The following is a 23,460-nucleotide window of genomic DNA, read 5'->3' as shown; positions in this document are numbered from 1 at the left end:
GTGGGGCAACCGAGTTTCTGAGCAAAGCTAGGGGTCTGCAAGGACCTAGGCGAGGCGGGGGAGGCTTACGTTCCCCCACCCGCCCCCGGGCGTTCCTTCCAGCCCCGCCTGGGGTCTTCCTTCTACTAAGCTCATCCCTCTCTCGGACCGCGCTGCAGGCTTTGCAGAAGGCGGAGGCTGAGAGTATAGGGGCGGGTCCCCCATCCCCACCTCCTGACGTCCCGCCTCGCTCCCCCCACCCCCTTCCCGGCGGAGTTCGGAGGCCCCAAGGCCGCGAGAGGCAGCTCATTCTGCCCCGGCGGGGCTGAGGGCAGTGGCGGCCGCACACCCCTCCCCCATCAGGGCACAGTCCCAGGGAATTCGGAAGTTTAACAGTTTTTCTAATCTAGCCAAAGAAACTTTTACCTTCTCAAAATTCTGGGGTCTGGCACGAGGAGAGTTGAAAAGTTTGGGGTCTCTCATCACCTTCTAATCGGAAACACTACAGAATCCTGAGTTTAGTGTGACTGGTTTTTGAAACAATGGCTTCACTTGAGGTCTTGGGCTCTGTAAGCCGCCCTGCTGCTGCCCTCGGGGATCGGGAGATGGGCAGCTTCTCTCTCACGTTTCCAAATCGCTGGGTTTCACACGTGCTCATTTTGCAATGCAAACACCACCACTCGGTTTTATTGGTTTTGTTATAACAGCCTCTGAAGCAGGCAATTACTGGTGTGAACATACATAAAAAAACATAATTTTATCGGGTTAAGAGTGTGCAACAGTGTAAACTCGGTGAAGTGCTGTTGGTGAAAAGTATGTGCTGAGGATGAAGTCGGAAGGTCAGCAGGCTGAGGAGTCTTCACAAGGAACAGTAGCAAGCCTCAAACCCAGAGGGGACAGCAACACAAACGGGCCTCGAACGGCGCGTCTTCGCGTGTAAACTTTCGGATGTAAACTTTATGCTTCAGGGCGTCTCCCTGCCGCTCTGAGAGCAGCCCCGTCCGGCGGGTCCCTCAGTTGGGGGGCCCGGCCGACTCCCGTCCGTGGCCCCGGGGAGCCCGAGTTCAGACGCTCCCTCCGGGGAGGGCTGGCGGCCTGAGCTGCGCCGCCCTTTCGCCTCGCTTTGGACACTCGGTAAAAAAGGGTAGGCCACGTTCGCGCCTGCGGCCTGAGCGCCGGTTCTCTCCTTGCCCCGGTGCCCTGCCCTTTAGGCGCAGAAGGGCTTGCCGCCGGCCTTTGGCACGGCCAGCAGGTCCTTGGTGGCGCCGGCGGCGGGGTCGTCGGGGGGCGCGGCGGGCGGGAAGGGGCGCGCCAGGGGCGTGGTCAGCACGCTGGCGCCCGCCCCCAGCGAGCGGCCCAGCGGCCCCCGGTCCAGGAGCGCGCTCTTGGCTGTGGCCCAGGCCTGGTTCAAAGTGCTGTGCCTAAGGATGGGGTCGTGGAAGACCCCGTCTACCCAGTTTCTGAGACTGGTTACCGGGGAGTCCTGGTGCCTGTCCAGGGCACCGGCGGGGGCCGGGGCCGCGGGCGAGGAGGAGGCGGGTGCCGAGGAGGGGGCCGCAGGGCCCGCGGGGGGGCCTTGGCGCTTGAGCATGCACGAGGGGAACTCAGTCTGGCTGAAGGCGGTGGCGGTGGCCGCGGTGGCCGTGTGCGCCAGGGACCAGATGCGTGGCTTGGCCTCGAGGCCGGCCGACGCCCCAGAGGGAGCGAAGCCCAGCTTGGACTCGCAGACCTGTGGGCCGCCCCCCGCGCCCGCGCCCGCCGGCTGCTCCGGCACGGCCGCCGCGCTCCGGAGGCAGCTCCGGGCCCTCTCCAGGTCTTGGTCCAGAGCGGCCCCGCCCCCGGCGGCCAGGGGCAGCCGGAGGGCGCCCGGAGCCTCCTTCCCCGGGGCGCTGGGCCCTTCCGGCCCGGTGGGGATGCGATCCAGGCCGCCGTCCAGGGGCTGGAAGGGAGGCTTCAGCTCGCACTCTGGGGGTTCTCCCTCCAGGGGGTCAAAGTCCTCCAAGTCGCTGAGCTCCAGGTCCTTTCCTTTGCCGATGGGCTCTGCCGGGAGAGAAAGAGTGACCAGTGAAGGGAGACGGGGTGGCGGTTCGCCGAACCCGGTACCCTCCTTCCCGGGTCTGAGCGCATGGTTAGGGGCCACTTTGGAGCGAGGAAAAACGTGCTTATTTCCTCTAGCTCCCATCTCCTCCAGGCTCCTGGTCCCCGGAACAGGGACCAATCTGATTCCGGCCTCCTACCAAACGGGGTGATTTTGCGCGAGTCCCAGCTCACTGCTTGGGTCCCCTGGCTCACACAGCCTCGCTTCCTCGGGGCCAGGGCACTCCATTCGCAGCTTAGGCCCAGAGGCTTGCCTTATCCCACGCCTTTAGAGATCCGAAAACACGAGAGAAGGCGCAGGGAGCCCCGCCCTGAGACCAGGCCCCGCACCGCCAGCCTCCCGGGTACCTTCAACCTTGGTACTCTTGAGGGGCTGCCCCCGGCCTTCCTCCTCGCCCCCTTCTTCCTCCTCGCCCTCGGCGTAGGGCCGCTTCTCGTCTGCGCACTTGTTCCTCGGAGGCCACGTCATCTTGTTCTCCTTCTTGAGGCGCCGGCGCGCGTTGGCGAACCAGGTGGAGACCTGCGTGAGGGTCATCTTGGTGATGATGGCCAGCATGATCTTCTCGCCCTTGGTGGGGTAGGGGTTCTTGCGGTGCTCCTGCAGCCAGGCTTTGAGCGTGCTGGTGGTCTCGCGCGTGGCGTTCTTCCGCCTAGTGCCGCTGTCCATGGTCCCGTACCTGGGGACAAGCTGGGCAATGGGGCGCCGGCAGCGGCCCGCACAGCAGGCGGGGGCGGGGGGGGGGGTGGGGCGGCCAGGGCCAGGCCCACGTGGCTTTCAATCACGGTCGTGTGGGTGGGGGGGGGAGGTTTGTGTGTTTATGGTGGAATGGGTTTTACCCAGGTGGGCGCTGTCTTTCAATGTTTACATTTGATTAAACCTATATGGAGTCAGAGAGGTCCCAGTGGGTGGGGGAGAAGGCCGGCCAGGTCTCTGTCACCCTACAGACACTCATGTCTCTGTGAGGTCCTTTACTGGGCCCCTTTGATCCTAAAACCAGGAAAGCACATCGCAGGGACCCGAAGAACCCAACGACGCACCACCCGTGGGCAGAAATGGTCCCGAGCGCCTGTGGGGACATAGTGCCCGCAGGGTCTACGTGCGAGGCCTGCAATTACAGGCGTCTGTCGCTCCACGAAGGCTGGCCGTCTGCTGGTGCACAAAGTCGCCCCTGTAGGGGCTGTGGGCTGGGCCCGGACGCCCCGCACAGGCCGCACCTCTCCGGGTGGGGGAGGCGGCCGAAGTCTGGGCTTTGGGAGTCGGGAAAGACGGCGTGGGTGCCGCGCGGGAGACAGCTTAGCCTTTAGGCCGTGGAGACATGGGCTCGGTAGGAGGCGGGTGCGCCCAACCCCGGCTCAGCTGGAGCTTGACCCGGGAAAGACCCCTTGCTCAGTCGCCCAAATTTTCAGAGGGGGCGTGGCTCGGGGGTCGGGGGCTGGGCCGTGGCGGGGATCGGGGGGTCGGGGGTGGGACCGTGGGGGGTCGGGGGCGGGACTGTGGGGGTCGGGTGTCGGGGGGGGCGTGGCGGGGTGGCCCTCACCTGTCATATGGGTACTGGCCCAGCGCCGGCTCATAAGGGTAGTAGGCGGCAGCGGCGGGAGCGAGGCCCGCATGCGCAGATCCCGGCGCATCCTTGGAGTCGAAGCTGTTCTGTAGGAGCCCGTGAGCCTGGGGTTGCAGCTTCCGGGATGCGACCCAGCTCGACCCCTCCCCTAGGAACGCTGGGTCCGGCGGGCTTCCCGCAGGCCCCTCGGAAGCCGCCATCCCGCCCCCATCCCCAGCCGCCTGGCCCGGTCCCAGGCTGCCCTTCGGGCCCAGGTAGCGAAGGAACCCCAAGATGTGGAATGAGGAGGAGCAGAGTTGGGGTGTCAGGGAATGAGAGAGGGGAAGAGGCTGGGGGCGGGAGCGACTGGGCGACGGCAGAGGCGGAGGGGCTGGCCGGGGGCGCAGGGCGAAGCGAGGGTGGAAATGGGGAGGAGCCCAGCGAGAAGGAGGGGGGTAGGGGACCGGGTGGGGGACAGGCCCGAGCGAGCTGCGACAGAACCACATATCTGATCCCAACTCAATAGAGAGCAGACAGAAAACAATAAGTACATTCAGTACGAGGCCCTACCCACCAGAAGCCCCCAACCCTGGGGCTGGTGCGCTCTGAAGGACCAGGCTTGGAGGCCAGGGTTAGGGTGGGGCGTGCTCTCCCACCTCCCAACGCCCGGGCCCCAGGGGACTCGCCCCTCGCCTCCAGTTTGGGTCGGTTGAGGTGAGCGTGGCAGGAAGAAGGTTTGCGAGGCACCCCCTCCCCTTACCAGCGAGTAGAAGGCGGAGGCTTCGGAGCCATAGGTCACGTAGTTGCCGTAGCCCTGCGAGCCGCCGTAGGGGCCCCCGTAGACGCCCAGCGCCGCGGCCGAGTTGAGCTCGTGGCGCGCGGTAGCCAGCAGCCGGCTCTCGTAGACCGGGCAGTAGACGGGCGCTTGGGCCGAGGCAGCTGGCCCAGAGTCGGCCAGCGTGCGGCCACCGGACTCGCAGCACGTGCTCAGGGAGTTGGTGGTCATCAGGAACTAGGGGAAAGAGGGGTGAGGAAGGGGGGCCCCCTCCGGACTCGAGGCTGGGCCCCTGGGCCTGCGTCCGCCCCACGCACAGCCCCGGGGGCGCGGACTCCGTGTCCTTGGCGGCGCTGCCATCGTCCACACAGATCCGCGCGTCCCTTTCCAGGATGCAAGTGCGCCCGGTCTCCTCCAGCCACGTGGGGCCCAGTGCCTCCTGGACGGAATGTTCACACCCTCCCCGGGGGTTTCCAAGGCCTCAGCGCGCACGCCCTCGGGTGCCACCTCTCTCCTGGGTCCCCAGGTTCCCCGGGGCACACCTCAGAGCCCGGGAGGGGGTGGAGGACAAACAAAAGCGGGAAATGGGGGCCCTGCCCGTCGGTGTTCCTCCGGCCTCTGCCCGCCCCAGGGTGGGTCGCCAGGGGTGCGTGGCACAGGCCCCGCTCGCTGGGAGGTGATAGCGGGTGGCTGGTCTAGCGGGGCCCCCTTACCTGGGGTGCCGAGGAGTAGGGGTACCCAAACTGCGGGTAGGACATGGCGGGCCCGGGGCCGGCGGGCGGGGCCGGCAGGGTCCTGAGCGAGGGGGCCGGCGTGGCGCGGCCACTGCTCGGGGGCCGCGGGCTTCTAGACACTGGGAGGGCGAAGCAGAAGAGCCGGTTAATGCAGCCACAAGCTCGGTAAACTTTTCTAAGTGGAGAGGAAAGTGAGCCGCGGCGATCCTCTCAGCTTCACAGTCCGGAGCCTGGAGGGGACACTGGGACCGACCGGCCTCGCAGCGGCGACACAAATACATATTTTGCAAAAAAGGGAAAAAAAAAATGAGTCGTGCGAATCCGTCAAGTCAGCGGTGCGCGGCTTTAAGCGGCGGAGGCTCTGACGTCAGCCCCACGCCGCGCAGCCCGGCCCGGCCGCAGACGCGGGGGTCACTCGGCCCCGGCCCGGCCGGGCGGGGCGGGGACAGGCGGCCGCGCCGCCCGGGGCGGAGGGCGCACGGCCGAAACAAATGAATTTCCTCCGAGGAGCAGTCAACATCGCCCCGACGCACGGAGTTTCTCCTTAGTCACTGAGGACGGAAGGACTTTTAATTAGAAATTAATTAATGAGCAGCTGCTCCTTCCCGCCCCACTGTAATCATTAGTCTCAATTACAAATGAGACGGACGAGGGGTGTGCGAGTGAGGCTTCGCGGGAGCCGTAATCAACAGTTAAAATTAGCTCGGCGCTGGCGCAGCCGGCCGGCCTCGGCCCCGCGCGCCCCTCCAGGTGGAAGGCAGGCAGGCAGGCAGCTCCGCGGGCCGGCGCGCGGCGGCGGAGGGCGGCGCGCAGCGACTATTGTTAACGGGGACTGGGCGAAGCCTCCCTGCAGTTCGAACCCCACAGCGGGCCGCAGTTCCAGCACTCGCGCGGTCACGGGGCGCCGTCCGCATCTGGGAGTCAGAGTGCCCTGAGTGTGTGGGCCTGGGCCCTCCCCGGAGCCCGCCGCCCCGGGACTCGGTGGGCCTGAGGGTTCGCCACTGCCGGCCGCCGGGCCCCGGGGGAGCCAGCCCCTCCTCGTCCAGTCTGTTCCCGCTCGGCGCACCGGCCCTCCCTTTGCTCGCCCCCGCCCGCCTCGCGGGCCGCCCTCCCCTTGCCCCTCGCGGCTGAACTCGGGACTGCCAGACAGCCCGGCGCGCTCCGAGGAGCTGGTTTCCTAACTCGGCTCCGGGGGCCCTCGCGCTGCGCTCGCTCTTCGCGGCCACCTTCGGGCCTAGGCACTGGGGAGGGGGCGCGGGGCGCCTGGCCGGGGCGGCCTTCCCTGCCCGGGGCTCAAGGAGCGGTCGCGGGCACACCCCAGCGCTTCCGCAGCCGATCCCCGGCCTGGGACCTTGCGCGAGCCCGGCGCCCAGGCGGCAAGGGGACGCCCGGGCCACCCGGAACCCCGGCCTGCCTTCGGCGCAGCCACCCAGCGGGGCCCGGGCTCGCCCCTGCAGCTCCCGCCCGGCCGGGCCTCCCGCGGCCGCCGGGAGGGAGCCGTTCGCGGCGGCGCTGTGCAGACTTGCTGGGAACGATCCCTGGGTTCAGACCTGTGAATCGCCTCAGGGTCACCCTCTAATTAATGATGACGTTCTCGCCCTCTCCCCAGCTGCAAACCTGCCTCCCAGAAACGAAATCTGCCCGCTCTGACAGCTTGGTTCAAGGTGATTGATGACTATCTGGAGACCACAGTACGCATCCTATAATATCTGCGGCGTAATTGCTTTAATTTACAGACGAAAAGTACGAGTTCTCCGATCGCTCTGGACCGCAGCCGGCCACGTCCGAGCGGCCCGCCAAAGAAAATCCTCGGAAATAATGAATAGCCGCTCCATGCAAATCATTCAGACACTTTAGCGTCTGTAGCCGGAAGAGATATATAAAGAACACGAGTCAAATGACATTAATAATTGTTTTTGAATTCTGTATTGATTTCATGGCGGCCGCGTTTCTTTCTTTCTCACCTGAATTGCTAATATCACCTTCCTGTAAATAATAAGGAACTAGCCACCGGGGCTTCTCGGCAGAAATGAATCTCTCCGTCGCTCTGCCTCCTGCGCCGCGGCGCCTCCCCTCCCCCACTCTGCCCTGCTCCCCCCTCCTCCCCGTTTTCCTGCTTGGCCGAGGCTTTTAGGAAACATCCTCCTACTTTCCATTATTTATTGTTTACAAACAACTCACTCTCCCCGGGTGATGGGGAGGGAAGGGCGCCCGAGCAGGGGTGGCCGAGGGCTCAGGGAGCGGCCGTCTTCACTGGAGGAAGGCATTCGGCATCCTTTCCTCGCCCCATTCCCGTGGCCGGGCCCCCCCGCCGCCCGGCGACTGGAAGCGTTCAGCCGCCGGGGAGGAAGCCACCGCGCAGGTCCCAGCGGCCAGCGCCTCGGGGCCACCGCTCGCCGCGTCCAGGCCGCGCCCATTTCCTCCCCGGAGACTCGGCCGCGGCTCCCGGGAAACGGCGCCCCTGAACACGCACCATTCATCTTCTGAGCAGACCTGCACACCCTCGGCGCGCGGTGGGCGCAGCGGGCCGCGCGGCTCTGGGGGAGGGGTTTCAGGGGCTGTCTTGACCCTCGCCGCTAGTTCTCCTGTTTTCCTTTCCACCCTGAGCGCGCGGACAGACACTCGCAGTCCCGCCCTCCCGCGTCTGGCCGGCCGTCTTCTTTCCCTGGCCCTGAAACCCCACTCGCCCAAGGCGCTTTGCTAGGCCTCTGACCCCGATCCTCGGTGCTGGCCCAGGCCACACTGGCCGCGTGAGGGGCCGCCTGCCCCCCAGTTTGGGGAAGCTTGGGGCTGCGGGAGGAATCTCCCGGCCTTGCGGGCCGCCCACACAGCCCCTGCGAAGCTCCCTGGAGGCCAGGTTACCCCGACCATCTGCACTCGCGGGCACACCCCGACACACTGCTGCCAACCTGTGCCTCTGTCAAGACCGTCTGCCGGAGCCCAGTGCTTTCTGGGCCATCTTTGTCCCCTAGTTAAGGCAGGAATAACTCTCCCGCGTGCTTTCCTAAAAGGCCCAGGCGTGAGCTGAGTCCCCAGATCTCTCCCTGAGAGCAGGACAGACCTAGTGGCAGAGTCTCAGGCACCATCAGTCTACACGTGCCTGCACAGACTCGGCTTCCTGAGCCCACTTCCTCGAAGGACCCCCGTTCTAAAAACACGCCCGCGGGCAGGAACTGCCGGAAACCAAGCGCTTCCCCACGGACAAGGCAGCGCCTCGATTTTGGTCAGATGCCCCCACGGGCCTGCTGAATTCCAAGGGAGCCGGGGCTGAGGGGCCCTGAGGACGATTAGTCCCCAGTCCTAGAGGTACTTGGCGCTCCCTTGTTGCCCAGGGGTGGTGTCGGCCGTCGGAACCACGGCTGGCCCTGGGGAGAGAGGCCGGGTCCTGACCCTCCTCTGCTCTCGGCAGGGCTTCTCCCCTGAGATCAGCTGAGCCCCCGAGGTCTGACCGGTCCCCAGAGTTGTTTCCTGGGGCCTCCGCTCCCTTGCCCCGAGAGTCGCGCGGGCACGACGCGGGGGTGGGGGGCCCGCTCCAGCCCGGAGAAGTTGACCCGAGCCGGGAGGCTGGGGCGGGGGCGCGCAGCCCAGGGCAGGGCCTTCCTCTCTCAGGCGCCGGGCCCACTGCTCGCGGACACCGGGCGGGGTGTGGGGCTCGGGGGGTTCTAGGTGTCCCGAAGCCCCAGTCGCTAACCCCGAGCCTGGCGGGTCGCTCTTTCGAAGCCGCTCCTCTGGGGTCTCCCGCGAAGCCCCGGGCGAGCTGCAGGCGCGCGGGATGAGTCCTCCTCGCGAAACGCCCCGCGCTCCGGCCCATTCCCTCCCGCTTTCCCACCGCGGCCCCGCCGCTGGCTCCCAGGGCGCCGCCCGAGCCGGGAAGGCTGTCAGCCGGGCGTCCCAGCGCAGGCCCCCGGCTCCGCGAGGCCCCCGTGCCCCAAGCCGCCCCCGCCCCCCGTTTTCCCTCCACTTGCGGCCGACGCGGCCGCCTCCAGAGACCCCACCGGCGGGCAGCAAACTTTGCGCCCCCAGCGCAGGAGCGATCCTCGCAAAGTTTGCGCGGCCGGGCCCACTCCCTACCTGCGCCGGGGACGCGCCCGCCCGCGCCGCTCGGGCGCCGGGGCCGCGGAGAGCAGCGCGCAGCCCGGGACGCACCGGGGAGTCGCCGCCGCCGCCGCCGCCCGCGCCCCTCGGCGGCCGCGCGGAGCCTCCGCCTCTTCGGCCGGGGGGAGGGGTCTCGGAGCCCCGGGGCGGGGGCGGGCGCGGGGACCTCGCCTACCTGCGGTGGCGCCGGGCCACTGCCGGCCGCCCGCGAGGGCTCCGCGCGGCCGCTCGGCGCGCGCGCTCCAGCGGGGAGCGGGCGACAACTAATGGAGACATTTCCAGGCGGAGCACCTGGCGAGCAAGCGGAGCGCGCCGGCGTCCCCAGGCGCCGCGGTCGTCAGCCGAGCCCGCACCGGCGTGACGTGGGCGAGCGAGCGCGCGGCTCCCACCCGGCGCCCATTAACGCTTTCCCCCGCGGGCGCCGCGCGCTCGCCGACTTTTCCCCTCCGCCCGGCCGGCGAGGGCGACTGGGGCGCGCGGGGCGCTGGGGCCGGGATGAGGGGCGCCCTCGGACGGCGGCGGGGTGGGGGGCGGGGGCACCCCGGCTCGAGAGGACCCTCCGGCCGGAACAGGAGGGCCTCGATTGGGCCAAGCGCTCGAGGCGGCCTCAGGGTCCTCGCGGGCCTTCAGAGGGCCCTCCCCGCGCCCGGCTTGCTTCTTGGGGCCTCCGGAGCCGCTCCGGGACAGGACCCCAGGGTTTCCCCCTTCCGCCCAGCCCCTCTCTCGCCAGTCCCCACTCCCCAGCCCTCTCTTGGCCTTAGTATCCCGGCGCTGGGGATCCAATGGAGCGCCCAGGTGCTGAAAGCCCAGTGCTCCTTGGAGGGGGCTGGGGTCCTGCCTCCAGGGCCCGCCTCTCTCTCGCCCCTCCCCCAACGCTGCCCCTTCACCCTGGGGAGCCCACTTTCCGATGTGTCCCCGCTTGGCCCCACTGGATCTGACGCTCAGGGCAGTGGGCCCTGGGCTGGGCGGGAGCCTGGCTGTGGGCAGGGGGCTTGGGCAGGTGGATCTGGGTGTGTCCAGGCGACAGGGCCTGCTTGGGGACCACTGAACCTGTGACCAGGACCTGGCCCACAACGAGGCCTCCTGCCAGGAGGGCTTTATCAGGCCTTCCGGAGCCCTGCTGGCCTGGGCCTTTGGCCTTCTAGTGTTTCCATGTGGACAGTCTGTGGCTTCTGCCCCCTGCGGCTGGGAGGGCAGGCCCGTGTGGTGGGCCCAGGTCCCGGCTTCCCTGACCCCTGACCCTCCCCCAGCCCACCCTGAACCCCCTGCCCTCGTGTCCTCCCAGATCCTTGTCACTTCCACTTCAGAGAACCCTGAACTTGTTTCTGCTGTGATTCCTGGCCCGTCAGTGACGGTTGAGGCTTGCTGACTTGCAGAATGCCTGAAAAAACTTGCTGCCAGCCCACCCCTTTTCTGCAGCAGGTGGAAAGGCCACGAGTGTTTGCCAGGCTTCACTGGTGGAGGGTGGTGCTCCGGGCTGGGGCGACTTTGTGTCCAGGCGGTGGGCCGGCGGGGCTTCCTCTGGGAGAGGAGGGGGCCTGTGCCCATCACCCCCACCCCAGCTTCCTGGCCCTGGTGCTTCCAGTGGCTTCTGTGGGGGGAGGGGATCAGCTCTGGCCTCTGGGCCTGCTCTGTAACAGGAGGCCGGGCCTCCTCCAGGCTGCCTCCCTGCAGGCATGTCCCTGTCCCTCTGCCCTGGGCTGATGGAAGTGTTCTGGGAAGGGGTGTCCAGCGGGAAGGAGATGGGGGGCAGTGAGTTGCACCCTGGGGAGGGATGGGGTTTGCCTGCAGCTCTGCCTGTTTCTTTGTCTCCTCCTTCCTGCTGTGCTCGATGCTCTGGGCTGTGTCCTGGGGCCAACAAGACAGGCCGCCACTTCCCCGAGAGAGAGGCTTACCTGGACTCAGATTCTTTTCATAGCTGAAGATGAGCAAGGCAGGCTTGTGTTTACGACCTTGATTGGGTGATAAACTCAATTCACATTCACCAGGGCCTCCCTCTTTAGCAACAACACACTGCTGTGTCAGGGAGCCCAGGCAGCCCAGAGGCTGTGTTCCTGCAGGGTTTCTGTAGCCCTGACCGCTCCAGGCGTCTGGAGGTGGCACCACTGGGAGACCTTCCTTGGGAGTGAGGGCTTCCCTTCCCTGGACTCGCCCAGAGACCATCATCTGGATGCTGTCAGCCTGGACCTGGCTCTGGCCCCTGACTGAGGGCCGGAAGCCTCAGGGGCCAGCCTCTGTTCCCTAGCCCCTGAGCTCGGGCAGGGAGCTGCTCCAGCCCTCCGGCCTCACTGCCAGGCCCGCCTGGCTCTGAGGAAATGATGAAGCAGCCCTGGCTGGCAAGGCATCTCTTGGGCATTGCAGTGGTCCTCATGGAAAGTGAGCGGGCAGCCTGGGCTCCTCTGGAGGGCTGCCGTTCCCCTCCCCAGCCCCCTGGCCTGGCACGAGCTGCCTGCCGCTTTGCCCCCAACTCTGGTCAGTTCTTGGCTCCCCAAGAAGCACCTTTCAATCCCTCTTTTGTTTTTCCTGTTGGCAGAGCCCGAGTGCAATCTGAAACAAAAGTCTCTGTGCCCCCGGGGCTTGGCCCTGCCTGTATCCTCCCCCTCGCCTGAACCTTGCTGTGACTTGCAGAGGCATTTCGGGGTTGAGAGCTGGAGCTGGCGCTGATGAGGCCAGCTCCCACACTGCCCCCGTGCCTGCCATCGCCCAGGGGTCTGGGCGTCCACGGCCCCCTGCTCCCCGAGGACGCAGGAAGGACAAGAGGCTCTCACCCGGCCCCGAGAGGATACTGAAGGGACTGTTCCTGAGTGAGGACAGCTTCGGAGAGACCCCCAGGCCCAGCTGTCCCAGGGATGCTGCTGTTCTTGGAAGGCGCCAGGCCTTGGTCACACTCAATGGCTTGACTGAGCTGTGTAGTGGGACCCGGGTCCCAGGGCTGCAGCGAGCAGCCTCCTTCATCTTTGCAAAGGGTCCTCTGGGGAACCTGTTTCTCTCTGGCTCCGGGGGCTGCAGGGGAACCTTTCTGGCTTCCTTTCTCCCCTTTGAAGTTCAGCTCCCAGCTCCGAACGGCTTCCAGCACAGTTTGAGAGGGTTTCCTTGTTTCAGAGCAGCATGGCATCCGGATTAGGCCCAGGGACCTGTGGCCTGGCCCCTGCCTTGGGGGACCTCGAGGAGCCGGGCAGGCCTGGAGTGGTGTGCCTGCGTCTCACCCCCTTCCTCTCAGGTGGGAGGGAAACCGCGGCCGCAGAGGTCAGCACGCGTGTTTTGCTTACTCCTTGCTTTCGGAACACGTGTGTCTGTAACGTAGAGGTACGTCGGCAGATGTCAGGGAGGTTTCTCCTATGAGAAGTGGAGGCTGTTAACCCACACCAAGTCTGTAGTTGGCGTGCTTAAACGTAACGTGTTCTCCGGGCCCGACCTTGAATCGCCTACGCCCTAGCCCCGAATGGACGTCCGAAGGAGAGGACGTTATTGTAAATCTTAGAGGAGAGTAACACTACACACCATTGCCCTGGAACTTGAATATCGTTCTGAAGCCCTTCACATAGAAAAGAGGAAAGAAAGCAGGGTGGAGAGAAGTGGAAACCTAACCCCAGTGGGTGAGCTAGTATTCGTGTAGGGGACCTCCCCAAACAGCGCAGGGGTGAGACCCTTCACCGAGGAGCCTCCCTGGGCATCCGCCGGGAATTTGCCTGGAGAAGGAGTGTGCTTCCCTGGATGGAAGAAGAGCCGCACCCCCCAGTCTCCCCGACCGCTCTCCTGCAGTCTCTGCACAGAACACTTGCTCATGGAGAAGGCGGCCGGTGCCTAGTGGCCTGTGCACAGGTCAGCAGGTAGATGCGGAGCGGGTGCAGGGATGGGGCACTGTGCCGTGGCCTCCACCTGCTGCCCGGGTGCCCCCGCCTCTCCTCTCCCTCCCAGAGGGGTTCCGGGTTCGGCGGTTTGTGGGAGGCTGCATCCCAGGCCCCCAGGGCGCTCTGTGCTCAGCAGGTCTGCAGTGGAGGAGCGCCTGCACCTCCTCGCGCGTCACCGTCCCGGGAGATCTGGCGTGTCGCCGTCCAAGGGTGACTCGGGAGGCGTGCCGCCCTCCGAAGGCAGTCCCCCCATCCCCACCGCATCTGGGGAACACTGCAGATCCCGCGTCAGACCCCAGTGTAGCTGGTGGCTCCCCAGAGGTGACCAGTGTAACCGCCGGCTTTCAATTACTATGGCAGTAAATCATCCAGGAACGTCCTCCAGGACTTGGCTGGTTTTTATATATAAAAAAAAGCCATTTCAGAGTATTTTTTGAAATCCAATTAATTGAAGGCCCCAGATAAAAGGAACACATTCTTAATGGCTGTAAAATAACCCGAGGGAGGCAAGGAGCTGGGGCCGACTTCAAAGGGCCGCAGAAATACTTACTGTTTTACTTTAAAAGTATCCAGATCAACGACTCAGTTAAAATTACTTATACGTTTAGCAACCTTTTCATTTTCTGTTTGAAAGTGAGCACGAGGTGCTCTTCCTGCCCAGGACTCAGACGCTCCAGAGAGGATGTGGCCAGGACGCTGGGTCACACGTGGGCCACTCTCTGCTCAGACCCCACTCCGCGAGGGCTCAGGGCCGCCCCAGGGAGGGATGCGGGGTCTGGGACTCTGGGACTCTCTGACGGCTCCGGAGGTGGCGGTCCGGGACCTAGCCGGCGTGCGTCCTGCCTCAGGCTGGCCCTGCTCCGGGACGCTGCGGCCGCGGCCACAGAGCAGTCTCCCCACGTGTGTGTGAGTCTGCATCCACGTGTCCCCTGCATAAGGACACGGGTCACACTGGACCAGGGCCCGCCCTGCCGACCTCGTCTTTACTTCCGTGTGTGGTCACCCTGTTTCCAACTGAGAGGGGCACCTCGTGGGTTTGGGGGATGCGGGGGTGCCCCGATGGGCCCTTCCTGGCCTCGGTGTATCCCTCGAGCGGGACCCTCCTTCCCCATGGCCACTTACCGCCCCCACGTCACCGCGTGGCCTCTGCTGGCTCGGTTGGCGGTGGTCCCTGGGGGGCCAGCACGTCTCCGGGGCCCAGAGAATGGCCTCACTCTGTGCTCCTTCTGTCCCTCTGCCCCGGTCCGGCATCACTTCTGATCCAGTGGCTCCATCCGGGGCTTCGGGGTGTCTGTGGGTTCCACTGGCCCTTCCAGATGATCCCAGCACGGACTCCTGACGACACAGCCGAGAGGTGGCGGGCTGTCTCGCCTCTGCTTGCTCTGAGGACGTGGCGACGCTTGTCCAGGCAGGACTGGACCACAGGCACGACTTTGTTGCATGTCTCTGGCCCCCCGACTGCTCCATCTTGGCCGTCTTGTGGGCACCGTGCTCTGCAGAGGGGAGCGGTGGTGGGGAGCGCTGCCTGCCGAGCTGGTGGCTGCCCACAGGGTGGGATGGCACGTCCCGGCCACCTTGGGTCAGGAGTGACCCTGTGACTGCCTCTGGCCACGAGATGTAAGCAGAGGGGACCTGTGTTACAGCAGCACAGAAGCTGGGACCCGTGCACGCGTGGTGACGGCAGCCGCTCAGAGGTGAGGCTCCTGCACACGCGCCCTGCTGGACGGGCCGCAGGAGCCCCAGTCCACCAACATCCCCAGCCGCTGGCTTGCTGGCGCTGTGTGCACCAGCAGCACCGCCTGTCCTGTTTATGGGACACGCTCACTGTTTTGCAAGTCAGATTAATAATGTTATCGTGTAATTGTATATTATGTGATTGTACTATAATTGTAAGATATAATTATGAAAGGGTAATTGCATATTATTATGTACTTACGTATTATAATTTTTACTTCAGAGAAAGCAGCGGTGTCACCTTAAAGGGCAGATGCAGAGAAAAGGCAGAACACACGCGATGCCTTTAAGTGAAGTGGAGGCGCTCAGTCATGCCCGACTCCTTGCGACCCTGGGGACTGCAGCCCACCAGGCTCCTCCCATGGAAAGTGAAGTCGCTCAGTCATGCCCGACTCCTTGCGACCCCGTGGACTGCAGCCCACCAGGTCCCTCCCTCCATGGGATTTTCCCGGCAAGAGTACTGGAGTGGGGTGCCATTTCCTTCTCCAGGAGATCTTCCCGACAGGGATTGAACCCGGTTCTCCCACACTGTGGGCAGGTGCTTTACCCTGTGAGCCACCAATACATATGATGCCTTTAAAGACAAGAATATTTTTTATCTTGTTGTTTAGTCGCTCATCTGAACAACAGATGACGGACTCTGTGTGACCTCATGGATTATGTACAGCACGCCAGGCTCCTCTGTCCTCTACTGTCTCCCAGAGTTTGCTAATATTCATGTCTATTGAGTCAGTGATGCCATCCAACCATCTCATCCTCTGTCGTCCCCTTCTCTTCCTACACTCAATCTTTCCCAGCATCAGGGTCTTTTCCAGTGAGCCTGCTCTTTGCATCAGGCTCTTTGCATCAGTATTGGAGCTTCAGCTTCAGCATCAGCCCTTCCAATGAATATTCAGGACTGATTTCCTTTAGGATAGACTGGTTGGATCTCCTTGAAGTCCAAGGGCCTCTCAAGAGTCTTCTCTTGAAGACTCCACAGTTCAAAAGCACCAGTTCTTCAGTGCTCAGCCTTCTTTATGGTCCAACTCTCACAAGCATACATGACTACTGGAAAAACCATAGCTTTTGTTATCTTAAAAAATTATTAGTAAATATAACTATTAAATAATGTTTGTTTTATATATTTAACTTACTATATAATGTTCAAGAAACACTTGCTTAACATTAGATAATATTTGGTATTGCCTGTTGTCTTTCGTCTGACGGGAATATTCTATTCTGCCGCACTCAACTCTCTCCTTGCCCTTTATTCATTTCCCAGGTTTCCATGTTTTACGGTCATGTTTCCCGTCAGCCTTCTTCCGCTTTCATGATCCCGGTGTTCACGTTTGGGCCTTTGGTCCGTCTGGAGAGTGCGTGTGTCGTGATGCGGTGTGAGGCAGGTCACTGCCGTCTTTTCTCTGATGGGAGCCATGTCCCTGTCATCCCTCCAAGCTTGCCCTGGCCGGGGAGCCTGGCTGCTTCCTCTCGACACCCTGGTCCTTCAGTCCCACTTTGCAGGAGCTGCAGCAACCACAGTTGAAGCCCCACTTCTGCCACGTGTGAAATGAACTTTGAGGACACAGGCCTCGTCTTCTGAGGTTTCTCTGGAGCCTGTGTGGCTGGAGGCCTGGGGTGAAGGGCTATTCCCAGCCTCAGGTGGCTCTCTGCTCAGTATGACTCAGGCTGGTGCAGCGTCCACAGCTGGCCATGCCCCCTCTTGGCTGACGGGCACAGCTCAGCTGTCCCCTTTCTTGCAGCCCAGCATCCTGTCTGCAGGACGCTCCATCACTGGGAGAGCATCAGAGATGAAGTCACCAGAGGCATAGCATTCCAGGCCGCCTAACGTCTTGTGACAAGCTGCAGGGGCTGTGAATGGTGAAGTTCTGCCCAGGGTCCTGGCCCTAGAGCAGCAGGCGCACAGCCTGGCTGGACTCCTGTCCCGCCCGTGGGTGCCTCGTTGGGCAGGGGCCGAGTAAGGGAGGACATCTGAGCTGTGTCCATGTCCCTGGAGGGCCTCGGGGGACCTTTCGACAGATCTTGGAGTCCCAGACCCCAACCCTCCTCCAACCTCCTGGCGATAACCCTGACTCTTGGTGCCTGGACATGAGACAATGGACTGGTTCCAAACTGGGAAAGGAGTATATCAAGGCTGTATACTGTCACCCTGCTTGTTTCACTTACATGCAGAGTACATCATGTGAAACGCTGGGCTGGATGAAGCACAGCTGGAATCAAGATTGCCGGGAGAAATATCAATAACCTCAGATATGCAGATGACACCACCCTTATGGCAGAAAGTGAAGAGGAACTAAAGAGCCTCTTGATGAAAGTGAAGGAGGAGAGTGAAAAAGCTGGCTTAAGACTCAACATTCAAAAAATGAAGATCATGGCATCTGGTTGCATCACTTCATGGCAAATAGATGGGGAAACAGTGGAAACAGGGACAGACTTTATTTTTGGGGTCTCCAAAATCACTGCAGATGATGTCTGCAGCCATGAAATTAAGAGACACTTCTCCTTGGAAGAAAAGCTATGACCAACCTAGACAGTATATTAAAAAAGAGACGTACTTTGCAGGTAAAAGTTCATACAGTCAAAGCTATGGTTTTTCCAGTAGTCAAGTATGGATGTGAGAGTTGGACTATAAAGAAAGTTGAGCACTGAAAAACTGATAGCTTTGAACTGTGGTGTTGGAGAAGACTCTTGAGAGTCCCTTGGACTGCAAGGAGATCCAACCAGTCACTTGTAAAGGAAATCAGTCCTTATATTCAGGAAAATCATTCCTGAATATTCATTGGAGGGACTGATGCTAAAGTTGAAACTCTAATACTTTGGCCACCTGATGCAAAGGGCTGACTCATTGTAAAAGACCTTGATGCTGGGAAAGATTGGGGGCAGGAGGAGAAGGGGACGACAGAGGATGAGATGGTTGGATGGCGTGACTGACTCTATGGACACACAGCCATGAAGATCTGTCTCAGCCAAGTACATACGTGAATAAAAAGAATGGACGCTCGTGTGACGAATGCCAGGCCTCTCTGGCCATCAGTGCCATGAAGATCTGTCTCAGCCAAGTACATACGTGAATAAAAAGAATGGACGCTCGTGTGGCGAATGCCAGGCCTCTCTGGCATCAGTGCCATGAAGATCTGTCTCAGCCAAGTACATACGTGAATAAGAAGAATGGACGCTCGTGTGACGAATGCCAGGCCTCTCTGGCATCAGTGCCATGAAGATCTGTCTCAGCCAAGTACATACGTGAATAAGAAGAATGGACGCTCGTGTGGCGAATGCCAGGCCTCTCTGGCATCAGTGCGGGTGCCCAGCTGGCGGAGCAGGCTTGGCCTCTTTGGTCCCCTGGTCTTCATGGTCACGGGGAAAAGGTCACTGGTTTTCTCCTTCTTTTTTCCACCTAGTTGTATTTATTTGAAGTACGGTCGATTTACAATGTTGTGTTACTTTCTGCTGTACAGCAGAGTGGCTCAGTTCTACATACATACACATTCTTTTCCGTATTCTGTGCATGGTGGTTTATCACGGGATATTCAATATAGTTCCCTGTGCCCTGCAGCAGGATTTTGCGGTGTATCCATGGATTTTGGGATTTCCTTTAGTTCTTAAAGGTTTTTTTTGTTTTTTTTTTTTCTGGACTGGATGTTGGGCCTAGTGGTTTGAAAGATCCTGAGCTTTGAGAAATCTTCTATGGACTAAAACTTAAAAAAACCATCCATCTGTTAGTTGCCACATTTTAGCTGACTCTGTGCTTTCCTGGAAAATCCCACGGGCGGAGGAGCCTGGTGGGCTGCAGTCCATGATGTAGCTAAGAGTCGGAGACAACTGAGCGACTTCACTTTCACTTTTCACTTTTATGCATTGGAGAAGGAAATGGCAACCCACTCCAGTGTTCTTGCCTGGAGAATCCCAGGGACAGGGGAGCCTGGTGGGCTGCCGTCTCTGGGGTCACACAGAATCGGACACGACTGAAGTGACTCAGCAGCAGCAGTGCTTGCGGTTGCCCCAGCCCAGAGGAGCTCACAGAGGAGATGGGCACGCCCACCTTTAGCACAGCCAAATGCCCTGAGGATAGCAGGTGGATTATGCAGGAGGGAGGGGGTGCTTTCACAGGAACCCCAGAAACAGACCATCTGTGTCCAGTCCGATCGCGGTTTCCAGGGCTTCTGGCGACTCCTGGCAGGCGGCTCAAGCGTGAGTCCCGACGGTGAGGCAGGCGTCCTGCTGGATGGCGGGGCGGCGTCTCTCTACGGGCCGCGCTGCTGCAGGCCTGTGCTCAACAGGAAATCAATACCCATCTTCCCGCCTCACTGCCCCGGGATCTCGTTTTCCCGGTGTGTGTGTTCGCCGCTGATTTGCTTTCCAGGTCTGATGTTGCCGTTTTGCAGCCTGCCTCTGACCGAGGGTTACAACTTTGTTAGACGTTTCCCATCGTCCCCCCCAAAGCATAGGCTCCTCGGTGATCCTGGTGCTGACCGTGTGCCGCGCTGCTGTGGCTGGGCAGCTCCTGGTGGCTGGCTGGCTGCAGAGGCATTCCAGCACGCCGGCTGTGGGGGGCTCGAGTCTTGGCCCTCACCTGCGATGCCTCTCTTGTCAAGGGTGCCTCCTCCTGTTTGGCCTCTGGTTGATGGTGGACTGACCTCGTGGGGGCCTCTTATCAGCGGCCGGCGGAGCCTCCGTGGGTCAGAGGCCGGGGAGCAGGCTTGTGCAGCTGCATGGATGGCCTGGGGTCACCGCCTGCCCTCGGAGGGAGCCATGCCAAGCCACAGCCGTTCCTGCTCCGACGGGGCCATGGGGACCCTGCCCCTGAGTGCAGGGGGCTCTCCAGCAGGCCCCCCACCCCAGACCCTCAGGGAGGACGTGGCCGGCTGCGCCTGGCCCTCTGGCGGGGAGACAGCAGTGACCCGTGGTGGGCAGGGTGGTCCGCTTGGCCCATCTTTTGAAACGACGAGGAACATGCACGCTGGGACCGCGAAGGCGCTGGGTCCGCCTAGTCCCAGCTCCACATTTTAAAACTGTCTGTTACGGAAAACTCCAAGTGGTTACAAAGATAAAGAGGATCACAGACTGGAGAGAAGACGCAGGTGTTCATCGACCAGTTTTTATGTAAACTCGCTCCAAGCCTCATGGCCAGTCTGACCCACTGTCCCCAGCCCGTTGGCTTTGAAGCTCATTCAGGGCCTCGTATCTGTAACTATTTCAGTATCTCTGGTGCTAGGTGCTAAGCTGCTGCAGTCGTGTCCGACTCTCTGTGACCCCCTGGACTGTAGCCCGCCAGGCTCCTCTGTCCATGGGATTCCCCAGGCAAGAAGACTGGAGTGGGTTGCCATTTCCTCCTCCAGGGGATCTTCCCGACCCAGGGGTCGAGCCCGCCTGTCTAATGTCTCCTGTGTTGGCAGGCGGGTTCTTTACCACTGGCGCCACCTTTATCGGGGCTGAAACTGCCTGGTGTTGGCCACGGAGCGTCCTCCCGGGGCAGCGATGGTGGAGGCCTCCTTGCTTTCGGGCACAGCCGCGGGTTCTGGGCTTGTCTTGTGCCTCCTGTCCCGGTCCCGGGGACATCGGTTCCTGCTGGAGTCTTGGCTTCGGCAGACAAGCGTTGCTTCTTGGCCACTGCCCAGGATCGCGTCATCACGTTTAAGGTGGGGGACGGGGCTGCAGGCTGGCCGCAGGGCGCAGCAGGCCCCACGTGGCCCCGTCAGCTTCCTGGGGGCATGGGGGCCGTGCAGGGACAGTCCACGCAGGGACATCCAGCTGCCATGCGGGGCTGCAGCCTCCTCGAGAGTCTCATTGTCACCATAAAGGGGACACTTCCAATGTCCATTACCATCTACAAATGGACATGAGTTTGAGCAAACTCCGGGACTTGGTGTTGGACAGGGAAGCCTGGCGTGCGGCAGTCCACGGGGTCGCAAAGAGTCAGACACGCCTGAGCGATGGAACGGAGGTGAACTCTTGGAATATTGTGTTGATCCGTAAAAAGAAACCCTGCTTTATATTACGGGATACCTTCTGCGGTAGCCATGTAGAAAACGTGCTTCTCTTTCTCAAAACGAATTTCATTGCCACCACCCGAGAGAGAGGCTGGTTGAGCTGTTCCCACGGCCCCACTGCAAGGACGGTGCAGTTTTCATCAAAGTGACACGGCCCTGGACGTTCTCTGTGGTGTGTGTCGGGGCAGCAGCAGGCATTTGTGGGGCGGGGGATGGAAGCGGAGGTGCGGGGGTCTCGGTCTCCCAGGAGTGGCACCAAAGTGAACAGCTGTGAGAACAGGGATTTGAAAACCCTTTTCCTGTTGGAACCCCAAATCCCCTAACCGGAAACCCATCAGGAGGGGCTGCTGCATCCCCGGGTGCAGGAGGGCAGAGCAGCTTAGAGCAGGCTGCCCCAGTCAGGTCCTTCCTCCTGGACTCCACGGTTCCCCGTCTTGGTTCCCTAGGGCCGTGCTTCCCAGATAACCATCCCGGGATGTCTGTGGCGACGGCAGCTTTCCAACAAGGAAACGAGCACCCCTGGATGGTCACAGTCAAGGCGAGCCTCAGCCCGGAGGCTCAAGGGAGAGGGAGGCAAAGAGTGAGCCTTGCCCTTGACTTTTCTGAAACTCGGGGACCCCCTCATGTTGCACGACTCCCTGACTTTTGACACTTGTTTAATATTTCCCCTGAAATGACCATTTGATTAAAGAGGAAAGCTGGTTGGGATGTGATGCTGGCCCTTCCTGACACTCACGCGTATAACCACGCAGCACACGTGATAACCTTCCTGACGCACGTGTGTATAACCCCGAAGCAGGCCCGGACGCGGCGCCGAAAGAGGCCTTTGCTGGCTTCTCGTCTTCTTCCTCTGCTTATTGCTTGCCTCCCTTTATTCCGAGTTTCTAGCAAAGTTTCCTGGAACAATAGCTTTCTCTCCTAAACTCAATTGATTTTATGGTCCTCAGAAATGTTTTTCACAAGCACTTCATTGGAAAAATATTCTTCAGCAGTGTCTGCCAGCAAGCTGACAGAGAAAAAGAGCCCAAGTCACTCGACCACTTTCCACGGTTTAATCCATTGCCGCATTTCCGAGGCTTCAGGAGGATCCAGCCAATAACAGGAACCGTGGTGTTTTGTGGCAAAGAATGATCACAGCTCATCGTCACCAACAACGCGTTAAATCACGGCTCTGCCAGGAAGCCGTGCTTGCCAGGAAGCAATGTCCCTCCACCCCACCCAGGGCCCAGGCTCACCAAACCCCATGGGGCACGGTCAGCGCTGGCAGGAGATGCCACTGGTTTGCAGAGGAGAGGTCAGTGCTCAGATGACGGTCTGAGGCGGGCACGATTCAGGGGGTCACAGTCAGCCCCTTGCAGTGTGCTTCCCGGGGCTCCTCCCAGTTCCCTAACCCCCACCTGGGCAGGCGCCTGTCCTTCCCCAGGGCGCAGTGTCCTCGGCCCCAGGGTCAATCCCGAGCCCCTGCCCTGCGACTGGCCAAGCGCTGCCTTAGTGATCTGTCGCCCTGACAGCCTGCCCGACCTCCGACGTGACGAAGAGCCCCTGTGAGTCACCCGTCCAGCCCACACCTCGGCGGGGGACATGGAGCCTGGAGGATGGGCCACTGGGAGCCACTTCAGAAGCTGCCAGCCACCAGTGTGAGCGTGTTACATGTGCTGGCCACTAAGGGGAGGGAGGTCTGCTTAGGGCTCTCAGTGACAGAAGGAGATAGTTAGAAAGGAGGGTCTCTCTGTCTGCTGGACGTAGTCACATCTGGAAGTGTCTGGAATGAGCAGATACCACGGCCAGCCTGGGGTAGGGAAGGGCCCTGGGGAGGCAGGAGTAGGGCCCCATGAGGCCCACGACCTCCCGCTGAGAGTGACCAGTCCCCCGTGGGTGACCAGTCCACCATGGGCGACCAACGACCAGTCCCCAAGTATGACCAGTCCCTTGTGGGCGACCAGTCCGCTGTGAGTGACAAAGTCCCCTGTGGGTGACCAGTCCCCTGTGGGTGACCAGTCCGCTGTGAGTGACCAGTCCCCTGTGGGTGACCAGTCCGCTGTGAGTGACCAGTCCCCTGTGGGTGACCAGTCCACCGTGGGTGACCAGTCCCCTGTGAGTGACCAGTCTGTGCTCTGATGCTCACTGCCAGCAGAGCCCTGACTTCCGTCCCCCGAGACAGTCTCTCCCGAGACTGTCCCCGAGATTTTCCTTCTGAGTGTGCAGCTTTGCTGGGTCACCAGATCCCCTTAACCAACTAATCCTCCCCCCACATGGAGAAGAGCTTCTGGTGGTCCCGGGGCTCCCCTAACTCAGGGCAGCAGAGAAGAGGTCACCTTACTTCACTCACACTTAAGTAGTAAGAGTGAGATTATGTTCTGAGAGCTGCTTTGTTCCCTGGCTTAGATGCTGGCCTTCTGATCACCAGTCCCCTCGGGAGAGCAGGGAGAGTGACCAGGTAGCCAGTAGCTCTATGTAGGGAGGAGGACGGTGACCCCGGGAACCGGCCATGGAGCTGGACTTCAGAACCCGACGAGCAGCATGGCAGGGACAGCTGGGAGCGTCTGGGACGATCCGGGCGTGGGGCGGACACACTCCTGTCTCCACGGACGGAGGAGTTGTTCTCTGGACCTGAGTCACCGGCCGCAGAGGCTGGAGCGGAGGGGCGGGCGGCAGCATCCTCCGGGG

At 61.8% G+C, this 23,460-nt stretch overlaps 2 protein-coding genes across 3 annotated transcripts; both read right to left on the bottom strand.

Annotated features, from left to right (window-relative positions):
• Positions 1–633: 633 nt before the first annotated feature.
• Positions 634–9,575, bottom strand: IRX4 (iroquois homeobox 4). Of its 2 annotated transcripts, none has more exons than XM_059878789.1 (6): positions 9,198–9,329; positions 5,106–5,245; positions 4,378–4,629; positions 3,615–3,724; positions 2,425–2,753; positions 634–2,019 (listed from the first exon to the last, which is right to left on the bottom strand). In XM_059878789.1, exons 2-6 carry the CDS (start codon positions 5,148–5,150, stop codon positions 1,187–1,189), a joined length of 1,569 nt encoding a protein of 522 aa, XP_059734772.1. In that variant the 5' UTR covers positions 5,151–5,245; positions 9,198–9,329; the 3' UTR covers positions 634–1,186.
• Positions 5,812–10,769, bottom strand: LOC132343196 (collagen alpha-1(I) chain-like). The gene is made up of 9 exons (XM_059878824.1): positions 10,628–10,769; positions 10,123–10,271; positions 9,792–9,992; positions 9,513–9,688; positions 8,678–9,333; positions 7,412–7,663; positions 6,478–6,651; positions 6,193–6,367; positions 5,812–6,040 (listed from the first exon to the last, which is right to left on the bottom strand). The coding sequence occupies exons 1-9, from the start codon at positions 10,767–10,769 to the stop codon at positions 5,812–5,814; spliced, it is 2,154 nt and encodes a 717-aa protein (XP_059734807.1).
• Positions 10,770–23,460: the final 12,691 nt, after the last annotated feature.

The sequence above is a fragment of the Bos taurus genome, chromosome 20 (genome assembly GCF_002263795.3).
Source record: "Bos taurus isolate L1 Dominette 01449 registration number 42190680 breed Hereford chromosome 20, ARS-UCD2.0, whole genome shotgun sequence".
Lineage (NCBI taxonomy): Eukaryota > Metazoa > Chordata > Mammalia > Artiodactyla > Bovidae > Bos > Bos taurus.
The sequence above is the reverse complement of the archived record's forward strand: the minus strand, read 5'-3'. Positions and strand labels throughout refer to the sequence as shown.

What these genes read in the sequence shown, in the direction of transcription:
- IRX4 (XM_059878789.1), bottom strand. Translation starts at nt 5,150, where the DNA reads ATGTCCTACCCGCAGTTTGGGTACCCCTACTCCTCGGCACCCCAG. An exon ending in CCTACTCCTCGGCACCCCAG is followed by an intron (nt 4,630 to 5,105) that starts GTAAGGGGGCCC and finishes TCTTTCCCCTAG; the next exon opens with TTCCTGATGACCACCAACTC. An exon ending in CAAGAGTACCAAGGTTGAAG is followed by an intron (nt 2,020 to 2,424) that starts GTACCCGGGAGG and finishes CTCTCCCGGCAG; the next exon opens with AGCCCATCGGCAAAGGAAAG.
- LOC132343196 (XM_059878824.1), bottom strand. Translation starts at nt 10,769, where the DNA reads ATGGGCACAGGCCCCCTCCTCTCCCAGAGGAAGCCCCGCCGGCCCACC. An exon ending in CCACCTGCTGCAGAAAAGGG is followed by an intron (nt 10,272 to 10,627) that starts GTGGGCTGGCAG and finishes TCCTGGTCACAG; the next exon opens with GTTCAGTGGTCCCCAAGCAG. An exon ending in GCCCCAGCCTCCCGGCTCGG is followed by an intron (nt 7,664 to 8,677) that starts GTCAACTTCTCC and finishes CCCCTCCCCCAG; the next exon opens with AGCCGCGCGGCCCGCTGCGC.